We start from the raw sequence: 27,148 nt of genomic DNA on the forward strand, positions 1-27,148 counted from the left end.
ATCATTTAATTAAAATATTAATCTCAGTGTTATTAAAATGTTACATTGTAGAATATGATATGCAATGTAATAATCATTTCTGATTGTTACATTGAATTTTGATGCAAACTGAAGTGTAGGATGCACATAATTTACATACCCATAGTAAAGATAGGTTGGTCGGCAGCATTATTAGCGTCTCTTCAAGACCCCTTGAGCTGTCTTGATTTGCAGTTCCTGGATGTTGGCCCCCCTGCTATCCCCGCCCACCCTAAGTGTTCTAGCGTCAGAATGGAGGGAGTCAGAGGTAGAGAAGGCAGTGTGGATTTACACTAGTCATCACTGTGCCAGTGGGAAAAGTTTTCCTCTTTATCCGCAGCTCACACGGATCCAAATGTCCAAATGTCCACTGCAAAAATACCTCCAAATTCTGTCACAAGTCCACATTCTCTGTGGTCACAAAAATATCAAAACTGAATCATCTCTTCCTTATTAAATTTTCTGCATCATTCTTCTGTCCTCAGATTTCTTGCTGAGAAGACATTTTCTTATTAACCAAGACTTGCTTATTCAATATCTTCAAATTTTATCAATAAAATAATAATACTTAAAAAGATTTCCATATATGCAAGACCACATATAGAACTTTTTGCAAATACATTTTCCATGTTAAATACTATTTTGCTTTGCTTTTATTCAGTTTATTTTATTCTAATCAGTACTATATGTCTAAAATCTATTTGGTACAACAGACCAAGTGAACATTATTAAAATGAGACTGCTTTAGAAAATTTTCTCCCTTGCCTCAATAAATAACTTTATAAGCATAATCAAATAGCACTCTCTGGTAACACTCCATGTTAGCATTCCATGTTGTTTTATAATTTTAAATTCACTGGTTCAGTAATATACACTAGAGTCTTCCTACTTTCTGTAGAAAAGAACTTAAGAGATCTGATACTAAAAGATTTGCAAATGAAAGCTGATTTTATTTGTTTTAAAAATTTAAAAATCATGAACTTTCCACATGTTTTCCAAGCTGGGTAGTGTTCTTTCTTTACCTTTTTTGGTTGAGGAAGAGAGTATTATATTCATTCGCTCTGTTGTCAGTGTTTATTTTTTAGTTCCTGATACGTATAGACCAGGAAGTGTTTTATGTGCTTTGGATACATTACAGAGTAAGAGGTAATAAATGTGCAAAAGATTTGAATAGATACTTCACCGAAGAAGATATACAGATGGCACATAAGTGTATGAAAAGATGCTCTACCTCATTAGGAAATACAAATTCAAACCACAAGAAGAGACTTCATCATACCTACTAAAATTTCATAAAAAAGAAAACTGATACTACCAAGTGCTGGTGAGCATGCAGAGCAATTGTAACTCTTACTTACACTACTAGTGGGAAATGCACAATGGAACAGCCACTTTGGAAAACAGTGTGTAAGTCTCTCATAAAATTAAATATATACTTACTATATGGCCCAGCAGTCCCACTCCTAGTTACCCCAGAGAAATAAAACAAAATATGTGCTCACAAAAACCTGTAAATGAATGTTTATAGCAGCTTTATTCATAATTGCCCCAAACCTGAAACAACCCAAATATTCTCCAACTGGTAAAGGAATAAGCAATCCGTAAGCATGGAAAGTATCTATGCAATTAAATACTATTCTGAAATAAAAAGGAACAGACTATCTATGCATGCAGCAACACGGATGAATCTCATATGCATTGTTAAGTGAAAGAAGCCAGAGTCAAAAGACTACATATGGAATGATTCGATTTATATGACTGAAAAAGGCAAAACTACAGAATTAGAACACAGATATGTGATTGTCAGGGGTTAGGAGAGGAGATGACTAGAAAGTAACCACCCAGGGGAATTTGGGAGATGATGGTTCTATATCTTTATTGTGGTTGTGGTTTCGCTGCTGAATGCATTTGTCAAAACTCTGTGCACTAAAAAGGGTAAATGGTAACTGTGTATAAATTGTACTTCAAATTTTAAAATTACATATTGAAAGTGCAAAAGAGCACATGATATATAAATGAAAGAAAATTCATTTATCATTAGACTTTTCAATATCAGTGTTTTATTTCAGAAGAAAATGAAGTAACATTTTTAATATACTCAAGAAAAGAAAGATACATGCCAAGGAGTTTATATTCAGCAAAATTGACCTTCCCTTATAAAAGGCACAGACACCTATCAATATGCAAGAACTCAGGGAATATTGTTCCCACAAGACCTTGCTAAGGAGTCTAATAGAGAACAAGCTTCAGACAAGCAATGAATATAGATATATTGACATGTGGACTGATAGTGAACATTAAATATGTAATTATGGCACTAAAACTAAAGAAGATTAAGAGGGAGAGTGTAGTATGAGATCACTGTATGTTCTGACGATGTAGCTAGTACAGCCTCTTTGGAGGTGAGGAATAGGTATGGCATATGCCAAAATATTTTTAACTGTTTTCAGTAATCATAATTAGTGTACTATTAATTTTGTTATTCTCAAACTGCTGTGTGTTATAATGTAGCATAAAGCAAATAAGTAATTATGGATATTCTAACTCTGTCATCCTTGCTGCCCTTAAGGACCAGGATTCTCAGTGTCAAAGAGAGGAAAGAGAGCTGTTATATATTGATAGAGGAGTTTGAAGAAAAAATCCCGTAGTCCTGAGTTTGAATCTGAAATAGCAATATGAATTTACAAGATACTTGATCTTTAACTGGGGGATGGGGTTCCCACCCCTAGTCATTCTAATGAGTGTTTAAAAAAGCAGAATAGTGGAAAATGTGGTTAATTAATGTGTTAGTATGTTCCACAGTTGTACATTCTTGTATATTCTCCTTGAAAGAAGGAAGACAGTTGTCCCTTCATTTAGTCATCTCTGTGCTCAGCCAGCTCTGTGCTGCATACTATGAGGGCCCCAAAAAGGATGAATCAGGCAAGGACCTTGCTTAGAGCTAACTTAGAGTAGTTGTATAATAGAATAGACTTTTCAGTGCTTTGACACTAGTCTCAGTTTTTAGCCTCCAGAATTGACACATGCAGCTTTCAGGTGGGCCAATCCCTGCAGGGCCAGGCCTACATCACAGGCCCCGTGCTGTGAGGGGCCACTCACTTGGTGGGTCCAGTTAGGGCGTTAGAATTCTAACTGCAGTTGCATCTCCCTAGTTTCAAATAATTCTTTTTAATAATATCTTAAAAGTTATTTTAGTTTGGAGCTTTATAAAGACAAAGCATAATTTGAGAATGGCAATGCATGTAAGCTATATACCACTTATTAAATGATTAATGCAAACAAAATGTACGTGGTAAATTATAATATGTTTGAGAGCTCTAGTTTTAATATTCATTTCTCCCTTCCCTAGGAAACTGGTATTACTCCAGGGCTGTGTGTTCTGGTTCAGTCCAGATAATCTTCTTTCCTTAAACTATATCATTTGCTGTGTTTTGTGATGTTCTGTCTCTTTCCTACACTTATCCACATCAAGCCAATCCTTTTCTTACATGAGGGCTGAAACAGTAACTGATGAAAATTCCAAGTTTCTCTTTGCAGCTGTATTGGTGTGACTCTTATTACTTGCTGTGCCTACTTAGCACAGAATTTTGCTCTGCAGGAACTTAAAGCCTTCACTCACCTCCATGTGTATAAGCTATATGCCATTTATTAAATGCTCAATGTAAGCCAAAGGCATTTGGTAAATTATAATTTATAATATAAGGACTCTGGTTTTAAACTGCCAATGGCAGTTGTTTTTAAATGTCTGCTTTCTTGACACTGGTATGAGATAGTGGATTTTGGTGAACAGTGTTTCCTGAAACGTCTTAATCACTAGAAACTGCATAAGGATATAAACTTACATACTTCCTTAGTTATATTATCAAGTCCTCTTAGGCTGCAACCACCTGGGGCTTTTCTATTTAACTATTTCATAACATCTTAGATACTAATCTTAATGTCAGAGGTGTACTACACTTGTATTCTATTAGTGTCCTTTTGGGGTATAAATAGGTTCCTGTATTTATTGCTAAAATACCCAGCTTTGTGATGCCTTTTCTGTCCTCTGTTTTTCAGAGGAAACATTTTCAGTGAGAAGACTTACTGACACAAGATTCACTCATGTATTCATGATTATTTGGAGCAGAAAGCCTTTATCTAAACCCGACCACAGTGTACTTTTGACAGAAAGGACAGTAAGATTTTACTGTCTTCTCAGAAGATACTTTTAAAATCTGGGGCTTTCTGTTTGATGTTAAAAAGTGCTTCCAGTCATTTGAGTTTTAAATTACAAGGAAAGCTGCTTGGGCAGACCACCCAAGCTGGGTTCAAAGAAGTGATCTTTCTAAGACAGGTGCTCTTCAAATAGAGGTTGTTTTTCAAACAAGTTCTACTAAGTGGACAAGTTTTTCCTGACCCTGAGATTTTTGGTTACTGCCACCCCCACCCCCCGCCCCGCCCCGCTTTTTTCTCATCAGAAAGTAGTTTCTTTGTGGAAGTTTATTTGGAGAGTTTTGTGAGCATAAGATTATACAGATGCATATTCCATACTTTACTAGTAAATGCAGTTTCTTTAATGTAAAGCACAGAGGGCTTTCGGACAAAATCCCCTACCATGTGCTGTTTGCTTTTTCATGTGTATGTTTATTTATGCCTTACGATAGTCCACAAAAGATTTTAGACAAGTTGTAGGGATTTCATTGAATAAGACAGAAAAAAAGAGATTAGAAATCAAGACCATAAAAATTATAGATCAAAACCAAAGGGAAAAGAGGATACAATTATAGAACTATAATTCCACGTGTCATTCTAAATATAGTACCCTCATTTTTTTTAAGCCTTGAGGGATCTATAGTTACATACGTTAGTCCCACTATAAAGCTGCAATACACAAAACAATGTGATATTGGCACAATGCTGAACAATATTATCAACTAGACTAGGAAACCAGGGACTATATCCTATATATATAGTTATAGTAAAGGTGGCATTTCAAACCAGTAGAGAAAAGGTGAATTATTGAGTAATCTCTGGGGCGGGGGGTGGAATTTAGGCTTCTGCCTCATGCCACACACCAAAATAAATTTTAAATGATTTGATAGTAAATTATAAAACCATAAAATTACCACACACAGTGATGATTAAAGAAAAATAAATACAAATGGCTAGACACAGACATGTAGTTACCTCATCTTATAGTGAAGAATAACCTTTTAAAGGATAAAAGGAAAGGAAGAAAAAAATAAATCACAAAGAAAGAATTATTTGACTACCTAAAATTGTTTAGCTTCAGTACATAAAAAATGCCTTCAAAATAACAAGCAAAATTAATAGCAGTAGGTAAACTGGAAAATTTATTAACAACATGTATTAACCCTTTGTTATATTTATATTGAGAGAATCCTTATAAATCACTAAGAAAAAGATAAAAACCTCCAATAAAAATTTTAAAATAGAGGATAAGAATAATTAACAAAAAGATAAGTGGCTACTTACCTTATACCTTATCCCACAATCAATTTCATAGCTTGCATTTAAATGTAAAAATCTATGAAAATGCCAGAAGTAAATTTAAAAGAACGTTTTTATAATCTTGAAGTGGGAAGGTCCTTCTAAGTTTTACACAATACCCAGGTGTACTAAAGGGAAAGTTTGACAGATTTTATCAAATAAAAATGAAAACATTCTTTATGACAAAAACCAAAAAATTTAGATAAGCAACAGACTGGAAAATTTATTTGCTACATATGATGATAAAAGGTTAATATCTTTATTATTGGTAAAGAGCCTTATAAATCAATAAGAAAAAGAGAGACCCCCCCCATAGAAAAATGGGTAAAAGGTTCACAGTGATAATTCAAGAAAATGTAAATATACATTGGCAATAAGCACATGAAAAAGTCTTTGATCACACTAGTAATAAAAGAAATGCAACCTTTAAAAATTCCATTTTTAGCTGTCAGATCAGTAACAGTTGTTTATAATGAAATTATCTGGTGTTGGTAAAAACATGGAGAAACTCTTTTTCTGGGAGTATAAATTGGTTTAAAATATTTTCTTCTGGCGGGCAATTTGAATTTTGCAGTGTCTATCAAAAATCTTAAATGTTCATACCCTTTGACTCAAATTATCATTGCTGAAAATTTATCCTAAGGAAGCAGAAGGGTTTGTTCAGTACAGCTATTGTGAACATGAGTTGTGCTATTGAGCACATCCTATGTTTGTGGAGCTCCCAAGCATATAATGTGGCCCTCCCACTATAGAGCATGAGAATGCCAGGTATTTGCTTCCCAGTATTCTTTGTGTCTAGTATATAAACTTGTGACCTGGGCTTCACGACCCAACATACCCACTCCAGACTTCTACTCTGAGGCTAATGAAGTAAGAAGCAAGGACATCCCAAACTCTATTCTTTTGACAATTGGAGGCAGCTGCATCTGGTGTCCAAAATCATAGTGTGAGTTCAAGCTGTGGCATATGGTGCCCAGTGTTTTTTTTAGCAGATCAATTTCACGGTATGTGATTTGGATATTGGTCCGGGCAGTGTAACCTCTATGCCTGTGTTTTCTAAATCCTATGATATACCCAATAGCCTGTCAATTAATTTCCTTAATATTTAAATCAACCAGAGCTTACTTCCTGTGGCATATAACTAAGAACTCTGAATATTAAAACAGTGTTGTTTATAGCGTTGAAAATTGGACACAATAGTAAGGGATTGATTGAAGTAAAATTTTATATCCATTGGATGACACTGTTCCATCTTTTAAAATCTATAATATTTCTCAATGTAAGTATTTTAATCAGAAAAGGAATTTAAAATAAGAAATTGGATGTTTACAAAACTGTTGGAAAAAGTTGTAGACCTTTTGTTGTTGACTCCAAAACAATACCAGACATATCCACTGGGGGCACTGCTCCCTTTGAGGCCAAACACAAGTTAGGAAGGAAATAAGCTAATGCCACACACGACTTTCTCTCACAACCAGGAAACCACAGAATGGGTACTTATGGCTGCAGATCAGAGGTTAGGAAATCAAATCAAGTAGTACAAGTTATCCCACTGGCTCTTGACACACAGAATTCGGGAAATGGAACCTGAATACTACTGCAGGAAAACCTCACTTTTCCAAACCTTGCTTGATAAGGACAACAACCAATGGCACGGGAAGATGGCCTTGGCTCACTTCACCCTCCAAATCTTGTATGATACCATTTGTGTGGGAGGGAACAACTCTTGCATACGCACAGACTACTTCTGGAAGGTAAACTAGTCACCATGGTGATTTCTAAGGTAGGGAACTGAATGGCTGAGGGAAATAAGTAAGAGGGAGATACTTTTCACCATGCTTTTTTGTGTGTGTTGTACTAAGGTCATCATTCCGATTCAAAAAGTTACCAAGTTAAATTTTATTTGTATTGAAGCTCAGTAGTTTTTACTGTACTCCAAGGGAACACACCCGCAGGTGTCCCCAGGTCTCTGAGGAACCCTTCAAGGCTCTTTGAGAGGAGAACAAAGTAGGGTCCTGGATCCCCCACTTCTGCTTCAGTCAGAAGAGGTCTTATTTTATCTGTTCTTTGGTTTAAGCTTCTGAAAAAGATTTTGTTAGCTTTTAAGCTTCTGAGTAAGAAAGCATTCTGCTGCTTTTTTTAAAGAAATTGAAGACCAGTGTTATAGAAGAATTTTTTTAAAGATTTTTTTTGATGTGGACCATTTTTAAAGTCTTTATTGAATTTGTTACAATACTGCTTCTGTTTTATGTTTTGGTTTTTTGGCCCCGAGGCATGTGGGATCTTAGCTCCCCGTCCAGGGGTCGAACACTCACCCCCTGCATTGGAAGGCGAAGTCTTAACCACTGGACCACCAGGGAAGTCCCTATAGAAGAATATTAAATGTCATGGAGAAATATTCATTGTACACATATTAACTAAGTGAATATTTGTAAGAAGAGAAGACTGGAAGTACAAATACCAATCATCTCTTGATAGTTTTTTACTGTTTATTTGTGCTTCTCTTTCCCAAAGTTATGACAGTTATCTAAAATTATTTTTATAATCACAAATACATGTTATTTTTTAAATTAAAAAGAAAAGCCCTCTTGAAAAATCTAAATATGTTACCTAATAACTGAAATAATGCTGATTTGCATTTGTGGAGAATTTGTTAGGTAGTGCCTCCAACCAATGTGTCGTAAATGAGTTACACGTAGGCCACGTTTTCCTGTACAATCCTCAGGGATTAAGTCAGGCCAGAGCTGAACCTCCTCCTGGCTCCCTTCAACTTAGAGTCCTTTCATTGTTTATGCCAGTATACCATGAAAAAATTTGGGACACACTGTGCTTTATTATCCTGGAAATAATAGCTTCTATAGCACGCTTTGATTGGATTTTTTAATGTTTTATTTGTGCATTATTCTTAACAAGAATAATAAGATTAATAACCCTAACGAAGTCTACCATTATTAAGTATTTAACCATGTGCCAGGCACTGTCCTAAGTATAATATTTTACATCTGTTATCTCATTTAATTCTCATGATAACCATGTGAAGCTTAGGTATTATTATCTCAGTTTTATAGGTAAGAAAATGGATGCTAAGATATTAAATGAGTAACTTACTAAAACCTCAAATGGCACAACTGGGTTTCTAACCTAGTGTCTTATTCCAGTACCTCTACTCTTAACCAATGTATTCTAATGCTCAGTTTTCAGGAACCTATCAATTATGTGAAGCAAGATACAACTATATCAGACAAACAGATGATTACAAGTACAAGAGGGGCTGTCTTCACCATCTTTCTCCTACTAGAGCATCAGCTCCATGAGGACAGAGAGCTTGTCTGTCTTGTCCACCTATCACAGAGCCTGGAAAATCATAGGCACTTAGATATTTGTTGAATGAATGAATACTCACTTGTTGGTTCTTAGACCTGTACTTTTCAACTCTAGCTATACATCAGAATTGCTCATAGAGCTTTTGAAACATGCAGATGTCTAGAGCCGTCCCATTCCCCAACTAGCATCTCCAGGGGAGGAACTCAGGCAAGTATATATCTTTAAAGATATACAGGTGTTGCTAGTGCTCTGTCAAACTCTAGAGCCCCTATTCCAGAACAGTGGTCCTCTGACTTGAAGATGCATCAGAATTACCTGTGAAATTTGTTAAAACACAAATTGCTGGACTCTACCCCCAAAGTTTCTAGTATTTAGTAATCTGGGGTGGAACCTGAGAATTTGCATTTCTGAAAGTTCCCAGGTGATGTTGATGCTACTGGTCCATGGTTCACACTTTAAGAATTGTTGTTCTAGAGGATTGGTTGTAAGGGACTAAATCAAAACACTTATACGTAGGACTTAAGCAGGAGATTTAGTCAGACAGGCAGGAATCAACATTGATCACTCAGGCAATGCAGGTTAATCACAGTTTTCAAAGCACTCAGAAGAATACCCATTGAGTGTTGCTCCAAATGTTTCTTTGAACAGTGGCATATAATTTTTTAATCCTTAAGAAAAAAAAAACATTTCTTTGGTGGGTTTGACCTTAGACTGTTTTACTCTCTAGGTCCTCCCCTGCTCAGTCTCTGAGCAGGTGTGGTGCTCACTCCCCAGAACTCTGCAGTTCTTGTCTCACAGGGAAAGCCTCTAGTTTCTCCTCATGTGTGCTCCCTTCTTCCATCATCTGCCCTTGTCGACCAGGAGATCTAGCAACAGGAGCTTTGGCAGACCTTTTTTTCTGGGTATTATTCAAAGAATTCTAGATCCCAAAATTCCTGGGTAATATCTAATCTTAGATTATTAAGACCTTGTCAGTAGACTGGTAAGTACATTTCCATTGCCTGCTGCTGCAACTAAGAAATTAATAAGAGGCAAGAATTAGTTACTAATGAACACTGGGCTGTGGATAAAAATTACAAGCTTTTATATCTAGCTGATGGACCTTGCACCTAGTAATATTTGGCTTGTTTTTTTTTTTAGAGTGACTTCTATCCCATGCCTGTTGCTTTTATACCATTCATTTTATGTATTTTAAATTGTTTAGAGAAGAGCTGCACGGGTTTTATAAGTGGTGTTTTTCTCCTTCTGTTAGGTCTCTCTGCAATGCAATCAATGTTTACAACCTCACCTGCAATAACTGTTCAGAAAACTGCACTGATGTTCTGTTTAGTAACAAGATTACCTTCTTAATGGACCTCCTCATACACCAGTTGACGGTATGTAATATTATTGCTTTGAGTTAGAAGCAGCTAAGATTTGAGAAATATCCCCTGTGGAGAAAACTAAAAGCTTATTTACTCTCCAGATTGGAAAAAAAAAAAAAAAGTGAAGATGACTGGGAGAGTAAAATAGGAACTGGCAGAAAAACCTCTTAATTTGAAAATCTTATATTGCATTCTCCTAAGTTCCAGTATTTGATGGGTAATATACTTGTAGCACTTGCTGAGATCATAAATTTACATGGTCAGACTAGAGCTTTGGAATGAGTTAGGCTCAAAGGCAAACCTCTGAGGCCGTAGGAATGAGTGCTGTAGAAGGGAAGACAGCTGGGAAAGTCTCAAAACCTCTCTTACCAGCTCAGTTAAAAGGGTCAGTTTAAAAAGGACTTTTTGATGACCATTGATGTATTTTTTTGAAGCAAGAAACTCCTCTGTCAGAAAGGGGCAAACCTGTTATACTTTTGAAATGGGAACAAGCAGCCAATTGTAGCCTTAAATTTTACTTCGGTTCACAGATGTTGAAAGAGGTAAGCTCAGCATAATATCCAAAGGTTTAGGTCTGTCAACTGCAGTCTCCAGAACACAACCCTGGGGCCAGAATTTTCCTGGTCAAGTTTCTGAGCCCCTGAGGTATTGGCACAAAATCGCTCTCAAGCTGCAAGTTTATAACACAGGAGATTTATTTTTCAGAACCGATCTACTTTTACTCGGCACGTATTTCTAATAGCTCTTCCTAAACTGTGTGCCTTTTGCCCTCTTTCCTTCTCCATCTGGTTAATTTCTACACATTCTGCAGACCTTTACTGAGACATAATGGCACCTTCTTTATGAAACCTTCCCCAACCTGACTCTTTCCCCAAGTCCAGGTTAGGTGTTCTTCTTATATGCTCCTCTGCATTATGTCATTCATAGAATTAATCACATTGAATTGTAATTAACTGTTTACTTGTCCATTTCCCCAACTAGCCATAAAATCAAGGAGGACAGGAGGTAATTTATCACTTTCTCCAAGATCCTAACACAGGGCCTGACACAGTAGCTTCAGTATGTCTTTGATGAATATGTAAGTAAATAAATGGAACTCCATATGTTTCAAGCTGAAAATCAGAAAGGAAATGATGAGGCCCTTACACGTAGGCATACTGACAATGAGAAGGGACTGCAGTGAGAGAGAACAAAAAACACAGACCTAGAACTGTTACACAGTGCAATAATGGCTATTTATAGTGATGACACTGAGTCATCACTTGAGGGCTAAGTTATATGTGGTTTTATCTATAAAAGAAGGCATTGAAATACGGGTTACACTTTTAGCAAAATTCTATCAGAAATAGTTGAAAGGCAGGGGCAAGGAGAAAAGACTTAGCATTTGTGGTATGGCCTTATATTCCAGGTATTTTAATATATATTGCTTCATTTAATTTTTAAAACAGAAAGTCAGTATTATTATATCATTTTACAGATGAGGAAACTTGAGTCCCACAAAGGTTGGCTTGCCCAAGGCTACATAGATAGTAAGTCATGGAGTCAAGAGTCCAACCTAGGTCTGTCAAACCCAAATTAAGGGACATTCTACACAAAAATTGACTTGTACTTTTCAAAAGTGTCAGTGTCATGAAAGAAAAGGAAAGGTTGGAGAACTGTCACAGACTGGAGGAAACTAAGGAGATCTGACAATTAGATGTAATGTGGGATCCTAGACCAGAAAAAGGACGTTAGTGAGAAAACTTGAAAATTCAAATAAGGTCTGTAGAATAGTTAATTTTACTGGCTCACTTCTTGCTTTCGGTAATTATACTATGGTTTTGTAAGGTGTTAACAGTAGGGATATTGGGTGAAGGGAACTCTACATTCTTGCATCATATCCTGTTTTTAAGTCTTCTTGCATATTCTTTCACATTTAAAAGCCGTTCTCTTTTGTTACTTGTCCTGTTCAAAGTATATAATTTATATTCTTCCATTACCAATTTAAAATTATTTCAAAATAAGAAGTAAAAACTAAAAAACCAAACCCCATGCTCTCCCACTGTTGCATGCTGCATCATCTGGAAGAATTTACTCTGTGAAACCTATTCTATATTGCTAATGGAAGAAGATACGTAAATGTACTTTGAACAGAACAAGTAACAAAAGAGACATTTGAAATGCGAAGGAATGAGCAAGAAGACTTATAGACAAGATCTTTCATCCTAGCCCTTCATTCTTTTATAATCGAAACTTTTTCTTATTGTATGAGGTAGTTTGTTTATTCTCTCACTTAATAATTGTAAGCGCCTACTATTTCCAGTTCCAGAGAAGCATAAGACATGATCCCAACCATCCAGGAAATTCCTGCATAGGAGTGGGAATAAATATGTAAATTGCATATAAAAATGGTGTGTTGGAAACCTGTACAGAGTATAACGGAGCACAGAGGAAGGAGCTCAGTAGCCTGTGCCTGGGACATCACAAAGGAGGGACATTTGAGCTAGACCTTAGCTCCTCATAATAGCTTTCATTTACTAAGTGCCTACTATGTACCAGGAGCTTGTAAAAGTAGCTTGATCCTCTCCCTGTATTTTGAAATCCCCAGTTTTCTTTGAATAATATTCCCTTACTTGTGACTTCAAGGTTTCTTGACACTCAGAAAACTTTTAGTCTCCCAACCAGTGGATTTCACCACATTCTGTTTATTTTGTTCAGTTTAGAACTGGGATCCTGGGACATTAGTTTGTCGAACACATTTTATCCCTCCTATATGTGGCACTTTCTGGTTTCTGCTGTTCCTTTTGGCTTTTTATTCTCTAGCTGTCAATTCTAATACTGCTGTGATAGTTTGTGATAGGTGGGAGAGGAGGGTATGTTTTCTAAGTTGGGGAAGTGGAGGGTGGTGGTAGCTAGTGATGGTGATATTTACATTTCTGGAAATCACTTGAGTGCATTTCCATTTTTATTGCTGACTTGTTTTGATATACATATAACTGAAATATGGATCACTAACTTGTTAGTAACCTTTAAGTAAAGTATAGAAAATAGTCATCAACACATTTTCCAGAAGGATTAGAAAGAAGCATAAAAGAAGCTAATTAATTGAGATCTGGTGGAATTTATATAACACCTGATTATAGGGCACTTCAGCCTTTCTGGTTCTTCAGCAAACTGAGATGGTTTAGAAGACTTTCTTTTCCCCCAATCTAGCTGTTTGGAGTTTGTTTTAGCACTCTTGTATTTCATCTCAATTATGTGCAAAGCATTGTACAGATTCCAGGGTTACAGAGGTGAATTGGACACAGTTCCTTCCCTCTAGAAGCCCACAGTTGAAGAAGGAACAACTTACATACATTAACATTAAAGAAAAGCTATGAGAAGTTCTGTAACATAATCAGAGCTACAGAGTAGCCCACACAGCCTAAAAGAGTGCCTGGCACATAAGAGGTGCCTGTTAAATATTTGATGAATGAATGAATGAGTTCTAACTTGAAGCATTGGAGAGGCTTTCGGGAAGAAATTGTATTTGCCCATGCCTTGAGGAAGGGTGGAAATTCTACAATTCTGGATTATGATTTTTACAAAAGCTAAATTAGCATATGTGGCACTGTAAAAGTCTGTGCTTTTTCTTGCAGTGCAGATTCAAAGTAGGATTTTTAAGATAAGGTCTTGAGGAATTTATTTGGAGCCCTGTAAAAACAGTACATTTAGACAGGCATGATCTAGGATGAAGGCTAACAGAGATGTATTATCTTCCAAAAAGTATGAAAACTTTAAAATATGTTAAAGCAGATTTCATTCAATAAGTGATTGTTAAGAATCTTCTCTGTACCTAAATCATTCAGTGCATAGAAAAGTAAGCCTCTACCTTCAAAATGTCTCCTTGAGGAGACCAGACATGCACATTAGAAGGCAATAAAAAGACCAGTGAAAAAGAGAAAACTGGCAAAATAGGAAGTCCCAGTTCTCATTCCCCACAGAGACACTTAACAACTATATACAGACCAAAATACCATTATGAGAACTCTGGGAAACAGTTAAGATATTGCAATACCCCAGATGATCTCAAAGCCAAGAACAGCCACATTGATGTGGGTAAGAAAAACTGTTTTGCTTTACTCATGATTGCCCTTCTCTCAAGTTGGCACAGCTCCACACTGGAAGATAATACCCCAGCTCATGGGTTCTCCCCTTTAGGAGGGAGGGGAGTTGAGTGTGAGTCCTGCATTCTGGCTTTTTGGAGGATTGCCAGGGGACTTGTATCCGTCTCACCTGACTTATGGCACTGACAGGAAACTGGCATACTTTGGATGCCTGGCAGCCCCTGAGAACAAGAGAGAGCAAGGCAGCTTGCTGCTGAGAACCAGAGAACTTGCAGTGCTGCAGGCAGACGCCAGAGGGAGCAAGAGATTATGATCTCCTGAAATAGAAACCAGCAAGCCTTTCTAATTGAGGAATTGCACACGCAGGCCCAGAGAAGTCCTATCCCCTACAAAAGTTTCAGAGAATGCCTAATTCCCTAGTCAAGGTGATTGGTGTCTTCCCCTTTACAAAGCCAGTATGTACAGTCTAAAAGTCGTGCCTGTTTTTTCAAATGTGCAGATCCCAACACAAAGTTACAAGACACACAAAGAAAAAGGGAAACATGGCCCCTACAAAGAACAAGATAAATCTTCAAAACCAGCCCTAAAGAAACAGGTATATGAATTACCTGATAAAAAATTCAGAATAATCATCATAAAGATGTTCTGTGAACTCAAGAAAATGATATATGAACAAAATGAAAATAACAAAGAGGTAGAAAATATAAAAAGAACCAAAGAGAAGTTTTGGAGCTGAAGAATACAATGATTGAACTGAAAAAATTAGAGGAATTCAAGATCAGCATTGATCAAACAGAAGAAAGAATCATTGAACTAAAAGATAGGTCATTTGAAATTATCCAGTCAGGAATAAAAAGAAAAAAGAATGAAAAAAGCCTAAGGGACTTATGCTGTACTGTAAAGTAGGCCAGTGTATGTATTATGGTAGTCCCAAAAGGAGAGAGAAAGAGAGAATGGGGCAGAAAGCTTATTTAAATAAATAATGGCCTAAAATTTCCCAATCTAGTGAAGGAAAGGGAATCCAAATTCAAGAATTCCAACAGGTCCTAACTTTGATGAATCCAAAGAATCTCACAGAGACACATTATAATCAACTTATCAAAAGTCAAAGACAGAACTTCGAATGCAGCAAAAGGAAAGCAACTTGTCACATGTAAGGGAACTCTCATAAAACAATCAGTGGATTTCTCACCAGGAACACTACAGGCCAGAAGGGAGTGGGAGGTTATAATCAAAATGCTAAAAGAAAAAAAGGCCAACCAAGAACACTATATCCAGCAAAACTATCCTTCAAAAATGAAGGAGAAATAAATCTTTCCCAGATAAATAAAAGCTAAGGGAATTCATCACCACTACTAGACCTACTTTACAAGAAATTCTAAAAGGAGTCCTTCAAGTGGGAACAAAAAGACACTAAATAGCAACATGAAAGCATATGAAAGTATAAAGCTTACTGGTAAACATAAATATATAGACAAATACTGAATGCTGTAATACTGTAATGGGAGGGTGGTTAAATCACTGTTAATTCTGTTATAGAAATTAAAAGACAAAAGTGTAGAAATAAGTATAACTATAAAAGTATGTTAATGGATACATGATATAAAATATGTATTTTATGACATCAGTAACATAAAATATTGGGGGGGAGAAGTAAAAGTGTAGCATATTTGTATGTGATTGATGTTGTTATCAGCTTGAAATAGATTATTATAACTCTAAGATGTTTTATGTAAACCCAGTGGCAACCACAAAGAAAATACCTATAGGGCTTCCCTGGTGGCGCAGTGGTTGAGAATCTGCCTGCCAATGCAGGGGACACGGGTTCGAGCCCTGGTCTGAGAAGATCCCACATGCCACGGAGCAACTAGGTCCGTGAGCCACAACTACTGAGCCTGCGCGTCTGGAGCCTATGCTCCGCAACAAGAGAGGCCACGAGAGTGAGAGGCCCGCGCACCACGATGAAGAGTGGCCCCTGCTTGCCGCAACTAGAGAAAGCCCTCACACAGAAATGAAGACCCAACACAGCCAAAAAAAAATAAATAATAAATAAAAAGAAAATACCTATAGAAGATACTCAAAATGAGAAAGGAATCAAAGCATGTTACTACAAAAAAAAAAATCAACAATACAAAGCAAGACAGCAGGAGAGGAATGAGGGACAAAATAACTACAAGACAGAAAATAATTAACAAAATGGCAATAGTAGTTCCTTCTCTATCAATAATTACTTTAAATGTAAATAGATTAAACTCTCCAGTAAAAAGACATACAGTGGTTGAATGGATCAAAATCTTTTGTCAACAACAGACTCACTTTAAATTTAAGGACACACATAAGCTGAAAGTGAAAGAAGTGACAAAGATAATCCATGCAAATGGTAACCAAACAAGAGCAGAGGTGGCCATACCTATATCAGACAAAATAGACTTGAAGTCAAAAACTCTCAGAAGAGATAAAGAACGACATCATATAGTAATAAAAGGTCAATTTTTCAGGAAGGTATAACAATTGTAAATATATATGTGTATGCACCCATCAGAGCACTCAAATATAAGAAGCAAACATTGAAAAGAACTGAAGGAAGAAGATGACAGTAACACAGTAAAAGTAAGGGATTTCAATACCACACTTTCAATAATGGATAAACATCTAGAAAGAAAATCATTAAGTAAACAGAGGATTTGAACAACACTATAGGCTGAATGGACCTAATACACATATACAAAATATTCCACGCACCAGCAGCAGAATACACATTTTTCTCAAGCACACATGGAACATTCTTCAGGATAGATCACATGTTAGGTCACAAAACAAGTCAACAATCTTAAGATGACTGATACCATACCAAGTATATTTTCTGACCACAATGGAATGAAAATAGAAATTAATAGCAGAAAGAAAACTGGAAAATTTACGAATATGTGGAAATTAAACAAATTCATGAAAAAAACAGTGAATCAAAGAATGAAATTAGAAGAGAAATTAGATAGTATCTTTGAGACAAAATATAACATACAACAACTTACGAGATGCTTAAAGGCAGTGCTAAGAGGGAAGTTCATAGCAATAAATGCCTGCATTAAAAAGGAAGAAAGATCTCAAACAAACAACTTTATACCTCAAGAAACTAGAAAAAGAAAAGCTAAGCCCAGAGTTAGCAGAGGGAAGGAAATAATTAAGATTAAAGCAAACTGACATAAAAACAGACACATAGACCAATGGAACAGAATAGAGAGCTCAGAAGTAAACCCACAAATATACAGTCAACTAAGATTTGACAAGGCATCAAAAATATACAAAGGAAAAGGTGGTCTCTTCAATAAATGCTGTTGGGTAATAGTAAATGCTGTTGCGAAATGGTGGATATCCACATGCGAAAGAATGAGATTGGACCTTATCTTACACCAGGGGTCCCCAACCCCTGGAACCAGGCCACACAGCAGGAGGTGAGTGGCGAGCAAATGAGCAAAGCTTCATCTGCAACTCCCCATCGCTCGCATTACCGTCTGAACCATCACACACACACTGCCCCTGCGCCCCTGTCCGTGGAAAAACTGTCTTCCACAAAACTGGTCCCTGGTACCAAAAAGGTTGGGGACCATAGACAAAAATTACACAATACACAAAAATTAACTCCAAATGGACTTAAAACTTAAATGTAAGACCTGAAACCATAAACTCCTAAAAGGAAACATGAAGAGAAAGCTCCTTGACATTGGTCCTGGCAAGAATTTTTTTGGGGGGATATGATGCCAAAAGTACAACAAAAGCAAAAATAAACAAGTGACACTACATCAAACTAAACGGCTTCTGTACAGCAAATGAAACAATCAACAAAATGAAAAGGCAAACTTCAGAGTGGGAGAAAATATTTGAAACTTATATATCTGATGAAGGGTTAATATCCAAAATACATAATATCCAAAAATCAAAAACACAGAACGTAACAAGTATTGGCAAGAATTTGGAGAAATTGGAACCCTTGTGCACTGCTGGTGGAAATGTAAAATGGTGCAGCTGCTTTGGAGAACAGTAATGGCAGTTCCTCAAGAAATTAAAAATAGAACTACCATATGGGATTACTTCTTGGTATTTACCCAAAAAGAATTGAAATTAGAATCTCAAATAGATACTTGCACTCTCATGTTCACTGTAGCATTATTCATAGTAACTAAGAGGGGGAGATAACCTAAATGTCCATTGACAAATGAGTGAATAAAGAAAATGTATGTACCTACACTGGAATATTGGTTAGCCATAAAAAGGAAGGAAATCCTGCCATATGCTACAACATGGATGAACCTTATGAAATAAGCCAGTCACAGAAGGGCAAATACTGCATGATTTCACTTACATGAGATATCTAAAGTAGTCAAACTCATTAAACTGAAAGTTGAATGGTGATTTCCAGGAGCTGGAGTGAGGGGAAGTGGGAAGTTACTGTTCAGTGGGTATTGAGTTTCAGTCATGCAAGATGAAAAAGTTCTAGAGATCTGTTTTACAACCATGTGCGTATAGTTAATTAGACTGTAATGTATACTTAAAATTGTTAGATGGTAAATTTATGTTACGTGTTTATTACCATAAAAAAAGACCAGTATGGGCTTCCCTGGTGGCGCAGTGGTTGAGAATCTGCCTGCCAATGAGGGGGACACGGGTTCGAGCCCTGGTCTGGGAAGATCCCACATGCCGCAGAGCAACTAGGCCTGTGAGCCACAGCTACTGAGCCTGCGCATCTGGAGCTTGTGCTCCGCAACAAGAGAGGCCGCGACAGTGAGAGGCCCGCGCACCGTGATGAAGAGTGGCCCCCACTCGCCGCAACTAGAGAAAGCCCTCGCACAGAAACCCAACTCGCACAGAAGACCCAACACAGCCAAAAATAAATAAATAAATATTTTAAAAAAAAAGACCAGTACAAGTACTACTGAGTGCTGTGAAAATAGATTGATAGACTTTTAATGTTGAACAAGTTCTAAATAGTCCATATTACAGATTAGTAAATTGAGACGTGGCAAAGAGATCATACAACTACCTAGTGATAGAACCATGACCTGGATGCTAGTCTCCTGAGTCCCTGTCCAGGACATCCCTTCCTATAACCTAAATTGATGTGTCCTCACTTTATTGAGTTGACAAATGAGATGAAGTAACATTTTTGTGACTTTAATTTTATACATGTTTAATATTGTCACCTGGGTAAGATACACTGAAGAAGCATTTAATTAAAAGATTTATAATTTCTTGATGTTTCATTGCACTTTAAAAGGTATTACATATTTTATTAGCATTCTTATTTTTAATTCATAGTAACCTGTTCCTCATGGAATATTTAAAGAATACTCTTATAAATTGTGTGTATATATTTTCTGGAGCCAAGGAAACTGTTAATTGAAAAGTGATGTACAAACCTTAAATAATTGATATGGTACTGTTGGATCAAAGAGACTGTTGGTGAGCAGTTCAGAATGTGACAAGAAAGCCCTGTGTACAAACAAAGAAAATATAAGTGCAACCTTAGAGCAAGGGGATCGTTTTTCACTGAGTCATGTGCAGAGCCATGCAGGTGCCTATTTCATTTTCATTACAGCAGCAAAGGCCTGGAATTGGCCATTCACCACATTGTTTTCTTTGTACCAAGGAGCCAGAACATGGACTTAATAGTTAATTACAGGGAGCAGAAATCCTTCAACTCTCTACTGGTAATATTGCTCTTCCTGATGCCACTTGCATCTTGTTTCTCCTTTCCTCACTATGTGGCACTTGCTCAGCAAGGACACCCTACCCTTTTCTTCATCAATAATGTGAACTCTGTGTCTAGTAGGCTATATAGCTTATTGATAACAGAGTATATCAGAAACAGAGAGGAGGCCTTCATAGTATCTCGTCTAGTCCAGTCCTCCTTGTTTTACAAATGAGGACAAAGGAACTCAAAAAAGGAGAAGGATGGGAGATGTTTAGGGTGGGTATTTGCCGAAAGTTTCACAGCCTGTTACCAATAGAACTGGGATTCAAATTCAGGTCTCCAAAATCCCAACCTAACCTTCTTTCTACTATATTACATGACACACCGCTGATATAAGTTTGGTGAGAACAGTTAAAGGATATTGTAACTGATGTAGAACTTTACCCTCAAAGCTACATTCAAAATTGACCTAGTGAAAGAATATGGGTCAGATTATAACTCTAATTGCCCTTCTACTGCAGTCATATGAAATAGTATCATCATCATTATTATTACTGTCACCTAGAATCATTAGTTGACTGCTTGAGTGAGAAATTGACACATCCAGCATCACAGTGGAGATTTTATCACACTGCTTTCAGATGGTAGGTAAAGCAGACAGAATTGTTAAATATGTACAAAGCTGAATAAAACAATTCACAAACTTGGTTTAATGCACATAGATAGAACCGTATGGCAATATTAGAGAATATATATTTTATATAAGCACACATGGGAAATTTATAAGAATTTACTACACACTAGGCCATAAAGCAAGTCTTAACATATTTGAAAGAATCAGTATCATACAGATGATCCAGTACTGCTTCAGATATTATTGAATAAGCTCCTACCAGACTGACCCTCCTGCAGATGACAAGTATAATCTCTGGGTAAAGTATGAAAAAAACCTACCTGAAGGTACTAGAGACCAATCAAAAGCAGACAAATTCTGATTGGAATAGACACTTGGAAGAAGGGAACTGCATTGAGTGAGTTTCCTGGTTTTATGGCTTTTAGCCTGAGGGCAGGCCACAGTTGGTACCACATGGGATGACTAGAACTACTGTAGAAAATCCTCAATTCTTCCGGCCTAAAGAACCACAAGACAGAATCTGGGGCAAAGACAACTGCTAGAATGTAAGGATGATATTCAAAAAGAGAGCCAGAAAGGAGGATCCCCTAAATTATTTATAAATATCTGAATGACCCTGGTACCATATATGTGTGGGACAGACTCCAAGTGCCTCAGCTAAAGACAAACTGAACTGAGATTTCAGCTGCTATCCAAGAATAGAGTTTTGCAGTTGAATCCAAAAAAGTCATATGCCTGCTTTTTTAAAAGAATCAAACTGAAAAATACAGTAACTGAATTTAAAAATTCACTAAATGAATTAATGAGAGGGAATGATGAAAATAGAAAAATCAACATTAGACAAACACCACAGTAATTATTATTGCAGGAGAGAATCATCAATGGATGCAAAAATTAGTGAGTAAAAGTATGACGAGAAACAGGATATTTTCGAAGTTTCAAAATAACTCCACACGAGATACTTTGAATTACAAAGAAGGAAAACAGAAACTTTACAATAAAGAAATTTGGCAGATATTACCTTAACTATGTGATCAAAGCTAACATCACCAGAAACAGAACATATCAACATCATTTACCCCCTAATATTATATACTTAGAAGCTCACACCATCACTTCTGTGGTACTCTTGCCAAAAATGCCATCTAAATATGAGAAAATATCAGACAAAATCCAAATTGAGGACAGTCTACAGGATAGCTTATGAAATGCAAAGACTGAAAAACTCACAGAGACTAGAGAGATGTGACAACTAAATTCAGTGTGGGATTCTGGATTGGATCCTGAAGCCAAAAAAAAGGACGTTAGTGAGAAAACTGGCAAAATTCTAATGAGGTCTGTAGTTTAGTTCATTGTTTTGTATCAGTGTTAATTTTCTGGTTTTGGTAATTGTGCTATAGTTATATGTAGGGTGTTAACATTAGGGAAGGCTGAGAGAAGTGTAAAATTATTTACAAAATAAGTATACGTTTTTAAAAAACAATTCACTAGTGGGCTTAACAGCAGAATGGAGGTAACAGAAGAAATATTATTGAACTTAAAGTTATATGAATAGGAATTAACCAGTCTGAAGAATGTGTGTGGTAGAGGGAATGGGGAACAAAAACAAAGAAAAAGAACAGAGCCTTAGGGACTTGTGGGACAATATCAAACCGTGTAATATATATTGGATATCCAGAAGAAAAACAGAGAATGAAGCATTAAAATATTTTGGAAAGAATAATGTCTAAATTTTTTCCAAATTTGGTAAAAGTCATAAATATATAGATTCAATCAGAAGTTCAGCAAACCTCCAAAAGGATAAATACAAAGATAATCATGCCTAAGTAAATCATAGTCAAACTGATAAAAACCAGGTATAATCAAAAGAGAAAATGTTGAAAGTTGCCACACTGCGTACAGGCAAATAATGATTCAGATAGTGTCTGACATCTGTCTCATCAGAGGCCAGAAGACAGTGAGCATATTTAAAATGCTAGAAGAAGAAAAAATTCAATCCAGAATTTCTATATCCAGCAAAAAAAATCCTTCAAGAATAAAGGTGAAATAAATACAGTTGACATTTTAAAATATATGCCTAAGACAATTAGTTGACAACAGATTTGTACTACTAGAAATGCTAAAGTTCTTCAGACTGAAGGAAAATGATACCCAATGAAAATTGCTATCTTTAGGAAGGAAAAAATGAAGAACACTGGAAATGAAGATTTGTTTCCTCTTTGTTTCTTTAACAAAATTTAAAAATACATGTTATGGTTTAAACCAAAAATTTTAGCACTGTCTTATAAGGCTATAACATGTTTAGGGGTACTGCATATGATAACTATAGTATAAAGGATGGGGAGGACAGAAGACCTATAAGGTTACAAAGTTTCTGAATTTTATACAAAGTGGTATGAACTTAACTCTAAGTAAACTAAGAAAAGTTAAGATTGTATATTATAATCCCTTAAAGCAGCTACTAGCAAAATAGCTTAGAGGCTAATATGTAAATTAAAATGGAATTCTGTAATATATCTAAATATTCCAAAACACAGTGAGACAAACAGAAAACAATAAAACAGCAAATCTAACCCAAATATATCAATAATTATACTAAACAAAATGTGCAAAACTTTCCTTGAAAAAGTTACAAGGCATAAATGGTCAAAAAGGGTAAAAACCAAGACCCAACTAAATGCTATCTATATGAGATGTACTTAAATATAAAAACACAGACCTATATAAATATAAGTTGAAAACAAAATAAAACAAAAAGCTAGAATAGCTACATTCATATCAAACGAAGAGGAGTTTAATATATAACAGTATTAGAAGATATAAAGAGCAACATTGCAAATTGATAAAAGGTTAACCAATAGGAAAATGTAGCAATCATAAATATGTATGTACTTAATAACAGCTTCAAAATACAGGAAGCAAATATTAACAAAGAGAAAAATAAATAATTCCATTCTCATAGATGGATATTCAGCACCTTCCTTCAGCAACTGATAAAATAACTTGACTAAAAAAAAAGTCAGTAAAAATATAGATGATACCACCTAGATCTAATTGATATTTATACATCACTACACCCAGCAACTGCAGAATACGCACATTCTTTTCTAGCATACATAGTGTGTTCAAGATTGACTATATGCTGGGCCATAAAACAATCTTAGTAAATTTAAAGAAACTGAAAGTATATTCTCTGACCACAATGGAATAAAATTAGAAATCAATAATATACCTACAAAATCACAAGGGAAATTAGAAAATAATTTGAATTGATGATAATGAAAATATAGCATATCCCCAAAAAACAATACTTAAGGGGAAGTTTGTAGTTTTTAATAGAAGTATTCTGCAACCAATTTGCTCTGAATGTAATGCAATTAAGATGGAAATCGATAACAAAAAGATAAACATCCATATACATTTAGAAATTTAGAGACTTAAACTCAGGAGTCATACAGTAAGTCACAAATTTTTGAACTTAAAATAGGACAATAATGAAAATACTACATATCAAAATTTGGGGGGATGCAATAAAGCAAAACTGTAAAATATATATATTTAAATACTTATATTTGAAAAGAATAAAGTGTATGGATAAGTAGTTGGGTATTTAACTTAAGAATCTTAGAAAAAGAACAACCAAATTGACCTAGAGAGAAAACAAGGGAAATTATAATAGGTAGTTAGAAAACAAACATTGGAGAATATCAACAAAGCAACAATTAGTTATTCATAAAATCTAATATAGTAGGCAAGCCTCTGCCAAACTTGATCACGAAAAAAATGAAGAGACACAAATAATATAAGGAATATAAAGAATTATCTGCAGCTTGAAGAGGAATTAAAAAGTTAAGAGAATACTTCAAACAACTTTATGCCAGTGCATTTAAAATTTTAAATTAATTTAACAAATTCCTAGAAAATTATAACTCAACAAACCAACTCAAGAAGAAATAGAAAGCCTGAAATTTTCTCTAACCATTAAAGAAATTGAATTGGTTATTCACAGTCTTTCCACGACGAAATCACAAGCCTAGATGATCTTATAGCCAACTTCTATCAAACATTCAAGGAAGAGATCATTTCAATCTTAAACAATTCCAGAAAGAGAAAAAGTGGAACTTCTTCCCAATGCATTCTTTGAGACCAGTACAACCTTGTTAACAAAACCAAACAAGAAAAAAAAAAATGCAGGCCAGTTTCTCTCATGAACCAAAGCAAAAATTCTAAAAATATTAGTAAATTAAATTCACTGATTAATTTTTTCAAATATTATTTTTATAAAGTGTGAAAACAAGGGAAACTAAAAAGTATATTCTTTAGGAACACATACGTATGTGATTTAAAAAACTTTATTAAGCAAGGAAATGACAAACACAAAATTCGTGATAGTGGTTACTTAAGTATAGAGGCATGGAGTGGGATAGCAGAAGAACCAAAAGAGTTTAAATCTGTTGGTATTGTTCTGGTTAAGTTATTAAATTTTTAATGGACTAAAGCCACAATCTTAGTCTTCTTGGAATTTACAGTCTTGTGGATAGTTCAGTTCAAACAAGCAAACAGACAAATGCGATATAATATTGTAAGGGTTATGATGAGTCAAGACAGGGTGCTGAGATATTCAAGAGTCGGGGGAAGTTCCTAGAGGAGCTTATCTAAACTGAGAACTGATTGATAAGTAATTTAATCATTATCTAAGGAAATGAGAAAAAATATCAACCTTAGTAAGCTTACAGCCCAAGTAAAGGCAGAGGGAAAAGGAGTGAGTGCTAAGCGGTGAGAGCTCCAGCTGGACTTAAGCCAGGTTCAGTTTAAGATGGATACTGAGTTAACAGTGAAATGACATGGCCTTAGCTTTTACCCTACAGAAGCTTGCTTATTTCTCAGGTTTCAAATGTGAGGAAAGAATACATTTATTGTACTTCTACATTTTTTAAAATAATGGCCTATGTTTTAAATAGATACAAATGGTAATTGATCTGTCAGTTTAAGCAGGAAGACCTATATCTCAAATCCTGTTCCGAATACCACTCTGCCTTTTTTTAACCAGTGAAAGAGAAATATTTACTTTTTTATGAAATACTTATGCTGTACCCATTTCTTTAAAAAAATGAATATGTGATGAGGAATAGGATATTTACCTAGTTTCAAAGTACATTCCTACCAAGTTGTTATTAATTACAAAATAAAAGTGACTTTGAAAAAAAAAAAAAGTGACTTTGTAGTGGGAAAACCTGGTACACACCACCTTAGGTGATCAAAGTGAACATTATCAGTAGTGCAACAAATCAAAATTGTCTGTCACCAGATAGGCTGCAATGAGAAGAACACAGTATCACTACTATGATATTCCTGCCAAAGATGCATAATCTGAATCTAATCGTGAGGAAACATCAGACATACCCAAATTGTGGGACCTTCTTCAAAATAACCTGTAATCTTCAAAAGTCTCAAAATCATGAAAGTTCAAGGAGTCACTGAGGAATTTTCTAGATGGGTAGGAACAAGACATGACAACTAGGTGCAGCATGATTCTGAACTATACTTGCAACTTTTCTGAAGTTTGACATTTTATACACATACAAACACACACATACATATATATACATATATATAGATTTTAAAGCAGTACAGAAATAAAAGTTCTAGACTCCCGGAATTTGGTAATTTGGTAAGAGTTATGTGGTTTCCATCAGCTACATGCATTCACCTCAGGAACTGAAATACTTGGTAATTTAAATACCAGGACTTATTTATTAGGGCTTAAATATGGCCTTGAACTTAAAAAGATTTCTTTATTGGAAAAATGATTGTTTTTATGAAAGGAAAGTGAAGCTTTCATTGTAGACTGTATATCTGTAGCTATATAGTTGAAACATGTTTTAAAATACCTGCAGAGGAATTTTTAAAACAACTATTTAACTCATGTTTTGAAAATTCCTTAAAGGGAGTGACAGCTATTCAATGTACGTTTTGAACACGCTATGTTGTCATTTAACATAGAGATTCAGGAAAATGGGTGATCCCAGTACTCAGACTGGAACCTGTAGTATTTAGCTGCAGGGAGAAAACTACTGCAAATGAAAAGCACAAAGGCCATCATCAACAATTGCAAGGGAATAGTTCTATTTCTTTATGTCTAACAGACTTCACAGCTTTTGTTTGGGAGGAAGAAGAGAGACTAGGAAGAGAAGCCTGAACTGAAATAAGCCTAGCAAGGGTGAGAATCATACACATGCACATTTGTACACATGCTCAGAAAGCAGAAAGATGAGAGAAAATGGAAGAGACTAAAAGGAAGACAAGAGTGGGACCCAAGAAGAGAAGGAAACAGACAAGAGGAGGGCTCGGGAGGGCAATATAGAATGGAGAGAAAAAGAGACTACTAGTGGGTCAGGTGTGGAAGATGGGCAGAAATTAGAAGGGTGAATATAGATGAACTCTGTTTAGGCCTTTTCCAGCACCCTATAATAATTCAGTCTCTCTTCTTGCCCTTCTGAAGCTTACATCCCAACATCTTCATGTTTGTACTTAGACATAGCAG

At 35.7% G+C, this 27,148-nt stretch overlaps 1 protein-coding gene across 6 annotated transcripts in view; it reads left to right on the forward strand.

Annotated features, from left to right (window-relative positions):
* The window catches only part of SCAPER (S-phase cyclin A associated protein in the ER), a 489,933-nt gene that overhangs the window by 349,828 nt on the left and 112,957 nt on the right, over positions 1–27,148 (forward strand). For all 6 annotated transcript variants that reach the window (XM_068556227.1, XM_068556251.1, XM_068556256.1 and 3 more), the window contains one exon: positions 10,085–10,208. In XM_068556227.1, the coding sequence (XP_068412328.1) occupies positions 10,085–10,208 (124 nt within the window). The remainder of the gene's footprint in view (positions 1–10,084; positions 10,209–27,148) is intronic.

The sequence above is a fragment of the Eschrichtius robustus genome, chromosome 1, assembly GCF_028021215.1.
Source record: "Eschrichtius robustus isolate mEscRob2 chromosome 1, mEscRob2.pri, whole genome shotgun sequence".
Lineage (NCBI taxonomy): Eukaryota > Metazoa > Chordata > Mammalia > Artiodactyla > Eschrichtiidae > Eschrichtius > Eschrichtius robustus.